This window comes from Triticum aestivum, chromosome 3A (genome assembly GCF_018294505.1).
Source record: "Triticum aestivum cultivar Chinese Spring chromosome 3A, IWGSC CS RefSeq v2.1, whole genome shotgun sequence".
NCBI classification, from domain to species: domain Eukaryota; kingdom Viridiplantae; phylum Streptophyta; class Magnoliopsida; order Poales; family Poaceae; genus Triticum; species Triticum aestivum.
The window spans coordinates 263080139-263090284 of NC_057800.1; the positions used below are offsets into that span (position 1 = coordinate 263080139).

At 48.9% G+C, this 10146-nt stretch overlaps 1 protein-coding gene across 8 annotated transcripts in view; it reads left to right on the top strand.

Moving 5' to 3' along the window:
* Window positions 1-10146, top strand: part of LOC123061149 (piezo-type mechanosensitive ion channel homolog) — a 48082-nt gene that overhangs the window by 16886 nt on the left and 21050 nt on the right. For 3 of the 8 annotated variants that reach the window (XM_044484096.1, XM_044484098.1, XM_044484097.1), the window contains 5 exons: window positions 2228-2312; window positions 3164-3379; window positions 3452-3629; window positions 5674-5802; window positions 6018-6191. In XM_044484096.1, the coding sequence (XP_044340031.1) occupies window positions 2228-2312; window positions 3164-3379; window positions 3452-3629; window positions 5674-5802; window positions 6018-6191 (782 nt within the window). Of the gene's footprint in view, window positions 1-185; window positions 1049-1842; window positions 1968-2227; window positions 2313-3163; window positions 3380-3451; window positions 3630-5673; window positions 5808-6017; window positions 6192-10146 lie in introns of those variants that run through there. The other 5 variants (XM_044484099.1, XM_044484100.1, XM_044484101.1 and 2 more) reach the window with 5 other exon arrangements.

Sequence of the window (10146 nt, forward strand, 5' to 3'; positions counted from 1 at the left end):
GATGGTGTCCCATGATTCTTTGGCCGTCTTCTTGGCGCCAAAGGTGAGCACCATCTCCTGTCGGACGGAGTGCAAAATCGCCTCCATCGCCAACCGGTCTTGCTCATACTTGACATTGCTGGTTTCCACGGCTTTCCACATATGCCGCGCCTCCATGATGACTTTCATCAGGAGCGACCAAGTGGGGTAGTTGGTCCGCGTGAGGAGAGGGAAGGAGGTACTGGACATGCCCACGTCTCGCATGGAGCGTGGCGCACCCAGCTCGCCTCCCGGCCTGCCTCGCAGCGCGAGCGCGTCCGCATCCGCCGCACGGGCCTCCTCAGCCGAGCTCTGCTCAGCGGTCTTGGAGCCGTCGCCGGCGACGCCTTCTTTCGGCGTATGCTTCGGCATAACCTAAGGCTCTGATGCCAATTGTTAGCCCAACTACAGTCTAGCTAGCTCTCCCGTTGGGATCGAACTACAGACTAGTTAGTACCAGACTAAAGAGCAGAATATCTGGACGAGGATCACTAGCACGAACACTACCAAGCACACACACTCACGTACTAGTGAGGAGACACGGTGGTACTACTAGTGGAAGCTGAATGATTTTGCTTCTGAACTGGCTTGATTACAAGTGAAGGAGCCGGGTCCTTTTATAGGCCGGGCTGGACGTGCACACAGCACACACACACTGAAATTCGTACGTACTTGCATGTCACTTACGGGACTACTACCACGACCATGCAAAGCACCTTCCTAGCAACTACTACGTACTTGCTTGCACAGCTAAAGTCTACTTCTAGTCAAGTTCCTCAACATTAAGGAAAACTACAGGAAATAACTAGGAAACTACCTAGTCCTTGCACGCCAAGGAAGCTGTTGGTGCTGCATGCATGCAACCGAAGACCATGGTTGACTCAACACGGACTTGACTCTCTGCCATCCAGAAGAAGCGCTCTATGACGATAACTCGAGGGCGAGTTCCAAACAACCAGGGGAGAATGATGAGGAACAATAGATGAGAGAAAAAGAAGAAGAGGGAAAAACACATGCCAGATCTGTTTGGGTACTTCTAGATACTTCCACTCTAGTGTAGTATTTCTTTTCTTTTCTTTTCTATCCTACCTATTGTTTTCTAGTCTTTTAGTTGTGAGTAGCTATGAGTAGAATGGTGAAACTTAAATAATGTTTTCTAGAGTATCCCAGCTATAAGTAGAAGTATGTGAAGGCTTCCCAAAGCCCTATAAATAGAGGTCCTCACCTCTACTTTGAACCCAGACTATGTACCCACTACCTATAATAGAACTTGTTGTTCTTATCTAAGATCTTGGAGTAGATCTTGTGCTCTAGGAGTTCTGGATTGAACTCTTGCTGCCATATCAGCCTACATTCGCCTCTAAATCGATATCTAGCGCAGCATGTTGAAGTTGTTCCTTCAACACTTGTGCTGTAAACATTGTAGCAGCAAGGTGGAGTTGCTCCTCCACAACCTTTGTGCTGCTTCAGGTGATGCACTGTGCCCTCGCAGCGTCGTGTGTGCCGTCCTTCATGGTTGCGGATGAGTGAGTGGCTCGACGCGTGGCTCTCTCGCAGTGGGGTGCGCGCACTGGGCACGGATGCTTGCCTTGGCGTCCTCATGGCAGCATGAATGGGTAAATGCTAGAATAAGGGGAACGGCTATGGCTGGCACTGCCACCATGGCAGTCCTGGGAGAGGAGGGCTTAAAATCGTCTCCGCGATTTTCAGATTGGGCGTTTTTTTCATCCTGTTGCTACCTCTTCTGTTTCGTCCCTTTTCCTCTCCTACCTAGATAGTGCAATCCCATCTATTTGTACTGGTCATGTTTTACCTTATTGGCAGGTTTAGCAAGCCGAATGCAATTAGTGCCAAATGCAGTGATGACAATGAAGAAATGTTAATCACCCAAAGGGGAAACTAATGCCCGTGTACTATGTCATACATGTCCAAGTCAGCAGCTTTTGTAGGTGCTAAAACTACTTTCATGTTGGCAGTATAAGTTTGTAACTTACACAATTTTCTCTTTGATTCATCAAACCTTTTAATTGTGCTTCCTTCATTTTTATGGTCAATATACTTAGCCATACACATTTCGAAATGTATTAAATGGTAGTATGTTCTTGCCAAGCTGAATAACTTTTGCGATAGTTCTTTCTAACCACCCCTATTTATCTAGATTTACCATTTTATACTGTATTTTCTTGCTAAAGAACCTTTTCTACTTCAGAACTGGCAGAAGGCATGCTAATGTATTACTAGGGGGTTCAGTTTTCAGAACATTCAGTATCAACTTCTTCACTTATGGCTTTCCGGTATTCTATTTTTTTCCTCGCTCAGTCCATGCTTTTCCTTTCGCATATTAATTGCAGTTCCCACTCTTATATTTGTTGGGGTATGCAATTCCTCACCCCTCACAAATGTGCAGAATAAAATTGCCTGTGTTTCTACCAGGGCAAGAGCATGATTCATCCATTCGGCTATTAGCATGAGATAATATCCGTGCACGGTTGCCGCGGATAGTGGTCATGAGCTTTCTCACGCTAAGCACATGCACAGTGCAGCTGCCTGGAGATGACTTAGCAAAATAAACCTTTTTTGTGCCATTAGTGTCGCATGGCTGCTTGATTAGGCACTGGTGCTTAGCAAGTGCTTATGCATATAACTAGCACCAAATAATAAATAAGAAAATCATGCAAGAACATACAAAGAAGCATCGAACTGATGAAAGCTTACATAAGTGATTGATGATGTGGCTGTATACTTTCTCTTAAGCATCCACATATACGCATCTAGCATTGTACATGCCCTTGGTTTCCGTTCATAAACTTCAAATAAATATTGTTCAACAATCATGATTCAGTAAATCAACTATAGACTTAGTTGTGGCTTACTAACCACTCTGATACCAGTTGCATGAGACACGTGTAAATTTCTTTTGCGGTGGTAGGTCATGCAGGATATGGGTTCAACTTTGCCTACTAAGGCCAAAACAGAATATTGAGCAGTTTATCAAATGATAGTACTCTTGGATGCAGTGATGGATATCCTTTCCAGTTATATTCTAACTTCTGTTTCTGAATTCAAGCAATTGTCTTTTGCTCATTGTGTCTGAGAGAAACCGAAAGAACATCTTATTCGAGATTACAATTGATGACTATTGCAGGTTTTGCTTCTTGCCCTTTCCTTATGGAGTTTCAACTTCACTAGTATTTGCGCTTTTGGTCTCCTTGCATACGTTGGATACATTTTATATGCTTTCCCTTCCTTGTTCCAAATGCATCGGTTGAATGGGTCACTCCTAGTGTTTATCCTGTTTTGGGCAGTAAGCACATATGTCTTCAATGTGGCATTCACATTCTTCAACAAAAGATTTCAGAAGGTATCAGACTTAGCTATCCAAGTTCTATTGATTATTGAAGTTCGTGAAAATTTATTTTGGTCAATTTTGCAGGATACGATAATATGGGAGACTATTGGCCTATGGCATTATTCTATCCCTGGACTATTTCTACTCGCACAATTCTGCCTTGGTGTTTTTGTAGCACTTTGTAATCTTGTAAACAATTCTGTTTTTCATTACCTTACCTCTGAGGAGGGGCCATCGTCTAGTGATGATCACCTTATTGATGGTAAGTGAATTTGTCACTGTTAACATTTTCAGTTTACTTTTCCTTGCTGCCTGGTTTTCAATTGAGTAAAAAATATATTCTCTGTGAGATAATGCCTTAAATTGATGAAATGATTGGATATGCATGATGCATATTGTTGACATGGGCAATGATGAGCACTCGAAAGTAACTGCCACATCGCACTGAAAAAGAAACCGCGACATCAAACTATGTACATTTCTTCTATTTTTAGTAAATACTAAAGACTAAATGGAATCCTGGCTGATTTTCTGGACTAGTCAAAACTATACTGCTGGTTGAGCCCATGTCTCCTTGGTAAATAATTCTCCAAATGACTATTGGAGTACCCTCTCCCACAGTTAGAACTTTTGGTTGCGTTGGCTAGTGCATGAAGCTTAACATGGTATCAGGGCCTAAGGTCTTGAGTTCAAGTCCTGGCTTTCACAATTTATCCAAAAATTTCTGCTGCCCCCCTCCATGTCCACGTATAGGCCTCTTGAGCCATACCTCTTGAGTCTATTTTCATGTGTTGACTTCCCGCTAAACACATGAGAGGGGGTGTTGAGGTGTATATGTGTATTGCCTAGCCCTTTCCATCAGTTCGGACTTTTGGTGCGTTTGCTACTGCACGAAGCTTAACATGCTATCCATCTCCCATAGCTAGGACTTTTGGTTGCGTTGGCTAGCGCATGAAGCTTAACAAACACAAATACTGGTTAAAAGGAAATCGTCTAACCAAAATGAGGTGTCTAATATGGGAACTACTTATGCTAAATTAATGCTGCTGACATATCATTGATTTATTGCTGTTGCGCCCCCTACGGTCTACATGCAAATGGCAGACATTTCAGCTGTGGCTATGTGCTATCTCGCAGCAGCGCCATGGCTGGGGAAGGAAAGGGAACCTCTTAGGATTGTTAGGAATTGAGGAGGGGAAGTGATAAAGTTTTGGAGATGTAGGAAGAGAGGGTGTGCTTATTTGCAGTATTCGTAAGCATATATGGTGTTTTTGAGGGAAACAGCAGGACTCTGCTGCGTATTTTTTATTAATTTTGGGTAAAGGAATACAAAATAGGTGTGAACAAGAAAGGAAAAGAAAACTATACAAAAGGTTATACAGGAAGAGAACAAAAAAGCTATACAGGAAAGCATATATGGTGTTAGTTGTGTGATTAGATGTTTGCCCCTTGGTAACAGATTATGATATCTGGTATTGTTTGTAGCTTTACTAGCGAGCTGTTAACACTTGTATCTATGCTGTAGTTAATGACCAAGGGCCTGTTTGGTTGGTGGCTAACTTTGCCATAGTTTGCCACACTATTTTAGCCAAACTTGCATTAGCTTTGGTGCTCGAATTGTTAGCCGCACTTCGGCTTGCTCAAGTGAATCTTGCTACACTTTTGTGTGTATGACATGTGGGGCTTATTTCTCACAAAAAGAATCTTGCCTTAGGTGTGGCTAGAACCAAACACCCATCTAACTTGGTCAAACTTGCCTAACTTGAGGTATGGCAAGGTGTGGTTAGGAACCAAACAGCCCCTAAATATACTAAAACATAATAGTGTAAACGTTATGTATGGCAGATGAGTTCTCATATAGGTTTATATGTTATCGCAAATTGTTACACTGGAACCAGAGATCAATTCTCGAAGATGCTTGTTCGTATTTAAATCCAATTTGGAAACTTAACTGTTCACTGTCTGACAACCAGTGAAAACAATTAGGTACAAAAAGCTCCCTGCATGACTGTTCTGGCATGGTTCCCTTTTGCAGTTGCTGTTTTGTTAAACAAGTGTTGTCTGGAGGTGCATGGGCACATAGTAATGAGTAAATGACCATACTTGTGGTTGTTAGAAGGCTACAGATTTTTCTTTAAGTTCGTAAATGGTACATAGTGTTAATGTTTTTCATAATTTAATAACTTTATCATGTTTTTCACAATTTTATTCTTGATTTTTTGTTCGAAATAGATTACATCACAGTTCTGCTGTCTTATGTTTAATATTGCAATTAATTCTGATCTGTTCGAGGCCTATTTTTGCAGACAAGGAAGATGCAATGGTTTTGATTGTAGCAACGCTAGCATGGGGTCTACGCAAACTTTCACGTGCAATTACTTTAATGTTACTGTTTCTTCTTGTGATGAAACCTGGATTTATTCATGCTGTTTACAGTACGGTGCAATATCCTTCTCTGTGTTATCTTATTTAATTCCGAAGTTACTGTTATTTGTCCCATTGATTTCTGGATTTCAGTTTACCATCTTCTTCTCTAGTACCCATTGCCTCACAGTCATTTGATGGATCTTATAAATCATTTTGTAGCATCTACATTTTATGTTTTTGCCTCAAGCTGAGCCATACCTAATTAGCATTACTTTTGTCTCAGTGTGCTTTTTCCTGGTGTTTCTGGTGAATCATTCAATCAATAAAAGACTACGCCAATTCTTAGTGTTATTTTGCGAGGTGCATTTTTCAATACTGTACATTCTTCAGCTTGATCTAGTCTCGAATGCTCTTGAGTGCAGTGGTCCACTTATGATGGAGGTATTCTCACAGTTAGGTGCGCACTCTGTTTCATGTCTTTGCTTTTCTGTAAAGTTAACCTTGTTTCTTTGTTAAATCAATGACAACCCAGTGCTGAAGGTGTATTCTTAGGTGTTCAGGTTCTGCATAGCAAGGCAATGCACATTGTTATGGATGCACCTTATCTCTATTGCATAGCTCATGGGGTGTATATATATCACGTAAGACTTGGGGTACAAGGAAAGGAAACATAGCCTGATAGGACTCCTACACCTAATACACCTATTACTAATACTCCTTAACACCCCCCCCCCCCTGGTAGAACCAGGGGTCCTACCGGACCTGCTCCGGAGGTTGTAGGGGAAGGATGGAGCGGGACGGGGCGATGAGCGGGCGCGCCGGCGGCTGGGCGCCGTCGCGTCGGAGGGAGATGGCGGCGGCGGCTAGGGTTAGAGGCGGCTAGGGTTTCGGTTCCTCTGGGAGCCGGGCAATAGGGATAATAATATTTTTATTGCTTAATCTGGGCAATAGGGATAATAATATTCTTATTGCTTAATCTGAAAAAGAGTCTTACAGCATATATTTATAACCTAGATAACTTGCATGTGAATTAACCTAAGATAACTTGTGGGCTAAGATTGCCCGGCGAGCCTTCTACGGCCATAAGCCAGGCCGGTCATAACATCTATCCCCGCCTGCGCAAACAGCTCGTCCTCGAGCTGAAAGTCTGGATAGTGTTGGCGGAACTCATCACGCTGCTCCCAAGTGGCCTCGTCCTCCGAAAGTCCAGCCCACTGAATCAACACGTACCACACCCCGCGACGGAGCTGAGCCTTCAAGACCTTCGGCCCCGGAAGGATGCGTCCATCGAAGGTCGGAGGGAGCGCTGGAGGGGCCGCAGGTGGCTCCCCACGGTAAGGCTTCAGCAGCCCCACATGGAAGACGTCGTGGATGCGGGCTCCGGCAGGAAGCTGAAGGCGGTAGGCCACCTTCCCGATGCGCTCCAAAACAACAAAGGGCCCCGCGTAACGAGGGCCCAGCTTGCGCTTCGCGCTGGGTCCAGTGGTTGCGTAGAGCGGTGAAGAAGATGCAGCCACACCCAATCACCCACCGCATACTCCATCTCGCGATGGTGGCCGTCGTAGTAGTGTTTGGCCAGCTGTTGGGCCTGAAGAAGACGTTGCCGAACTTCGGCCAACATGTCGTCACGACGCCACAGAAGCTCACCGGCCACCTCCGTCCAAGCTGTTGTAGGATCCATCGGAAGGATGGGCGGTGGCGGCCGGCCATAGACCACCCCAAAGGAGTGGTGCGCAGGGCGGGGTGGTATAAGGTGTTGTAGCAGTACTCCGCCCAGGAGAGCCAATCGACCCAAGCGCGAGGACGATCACCTGTGACACAACGCAAATACATGGCAATCACCTTGTTGACGACCTCGGACTGACCGTCCGTTTGAGGATGGAATGTTGTGCTCAGGCGGAGTTTCATGCCCGCCAACCGGAAGAGATCGCGCCAAACATACCGGTGAACACCGGGTCCCGATCACTGACGATCGAAGAGGGAAACCCGTCGAGACGAACGATCCCGTCGAAGAAGGCGCGGGCCACTGAGGCAGCAGTGTAGGGATGACCGAGCGCGATGAAGTGAGCATACTTGGAGAAGCGGTCGACCACCGTGAGAATGACCGATTTGCCGCCCACCTTGGGAAGGCCCTCGATGAAGTCCATGGAGATATCCGCCCAGACCTGAGACGGCACCTCCAAGGGCTGGAGCAGACCAGCCGGCCGTAGTGTCTCCGTCTTGTTGCGCTGGCATGTCTCACAAGACCGAACCCAGTCACGGACCAGGGCCCGATCCCCAGGGATGTAGAAGTCGGCGCGGAGACGATGGAGAGTTTTCTGCACACCCTCATGGCCCGCCGAGTGGGCGAGCAGTAGCACCTGGTGACGGAGATCATCATGCGCCGGCACGAATACCCGGCGCCCATGGAGGAGCAGGCCGTCGGTGAAGCGCCACGGCTCCAATTCGCCCACCGCCAGCTGCTGCTGAAGGAGGAGGGCGTCAGCCGCGGTTGCCATAGCCCGGCGAATGTCGGTGAAGATGCCGAAGGTCGCCCCCTGAGCGGATGCACAGGACAGCCCCCGCGGAGTCGACAGTGGCGGGGTCGGGGTCGGCGTCACGGCGCGACAAGGCGTCGGCCACGGTATTAAGGCGACCCGGGCGATACTCGACGGAGAAGTCGAAGCCAAAGAGCTTGCTGATCCATTGGTGTTGCGGCACGGTCGAGAGCCTCTGGTCCGGCAAGAACTTGAGACTGTAGTGGTCCGTGCGAATCCGGAAGGACCGGCCTCACAGATAGGGCCGCCAGTGGCGCACCGCCTGCACCAAGCCAATGAGCTCCCGCTCGTACGCCGCGAGCTTAAGATGGCGCGGAGCGAAAGGCCGGCTGAAGAAGGCGAGAGGGCCATCGCCCTGATGAAGCACGGCGCCGAACCCGGCGCCCGAGGCGTCACACTCCACCACGAATTTGAGGTCAAAGTTCGGCATCTGAAGAACGGGCCCCGTCGTGAGGGCCCCCTTGAGGGCCTCGAATGCCGCCGTCGCCTCGTCGTCCCATGCGAAGGCGTCGTGGCGCAGCAAACGTGTGAGAGGCGCTGCGATGAGGCCGAACTCCCGGATAAACTTCCGGTAGTAGCCCGCGAGGCCGAGAAAACCGCGAAGAGCCCGCGGTGAGTGCGGCGTGGGCCAGGCTGCGACGGCCGCCACCTTGTCGGCATCCATAGCAACCCCGTCAGCCGAAATGACGTCGCCAAGGTAGGCGACCAAAGGCATCCCGAACGAGCACTTCGAGTGCTTAAGATGAAGATGATGCGCCCGAAGCTCGTTGAAGATGATGGCGATGTGCTGGAGGTGCTCCGCCCACGAGGCGCTGTAGATAAGAATGTCATCAAAGAAAACGCGCACAAACCGACGTAAGTAGGGACGGAGGACGTCGTTCATCAGGGCCTGGAAGGTTGTCGGCGCATTGGCGAGGCCAAAGGGCATCACCAAGAACTCGAAGTGGCCGTGGTGAGTCCGGAACACCGTCTTGGCGATGTTGTCCGGGTGCATGCGCACCTGGTGGTACCCCGACCGGAGATCGAGCTTGGTGAAGAAGCGCGCCCCATGGAGCTCGTCGAGTAGCTCATCGACCACCGGAATAGGAAACTTATCCTTGAGTGTGAGCGCATTAAGGGCGCCGTAGTCGATGCAGAAACGCCACGTGCCGTCCGACTTGCGGACGAGGAGGACCGGCGCGGTGAAGGGCGACTTGGAGATCCGAATGATGCCCGCGGCGAGCATGAGTGCACACTGCCGCTCCAACTCGTCCTTCTGCAGCTGTGGATAGCGGTAAGGATGAACCACCACCGGTGCGGAGCCCGGCAGGAGATGAATACGATGATCATACACCCGGGCCGGTGGCAGGCCCTGTGGCTCGTCCAAGAGGTCGCTGTGCTGCTGCAGAAGGTGATCCAGTAGGGGATGCTCGACCTCAGAGGTGGCCGCAGCCAGCTGGAGCTGCGGCGGCGCCGGAGCGGCGCCCCCAATGCCGTCCCACCGGATGCGGCGGCCCAGTTGCCAGAAGGTCATCGTCAGAGCGTCAAAGTCCCAAAGGATGGGACCGAGGGTCCGAAGGAAGTCGACGCCAAGGATGAAGTCGAAGCAGCCCAAGTCGATGCCCGCAAATGTGATAGAGAAGTGTTCGTCGTCGATGGTGATGGGGACGTCCCGGGCGAGTCCATGACACCGGAGACGATCGCTGTTGGTCACCGTGACGCGAAGTTGCTCTCCGCCCGTCGGCTGAAGCGCTAACCGACACATGGTAGCCTCGGGCAGGAAGTTATGGGTGGAGCCTGTATCCACCAAGGCCACCAAGCGCTCGCTGTGGATCATCACTGGCAAGAGCATGGTCCGCTCGTCGCGGATGCCGGCGAGCGCGTGGAGAGAAACCA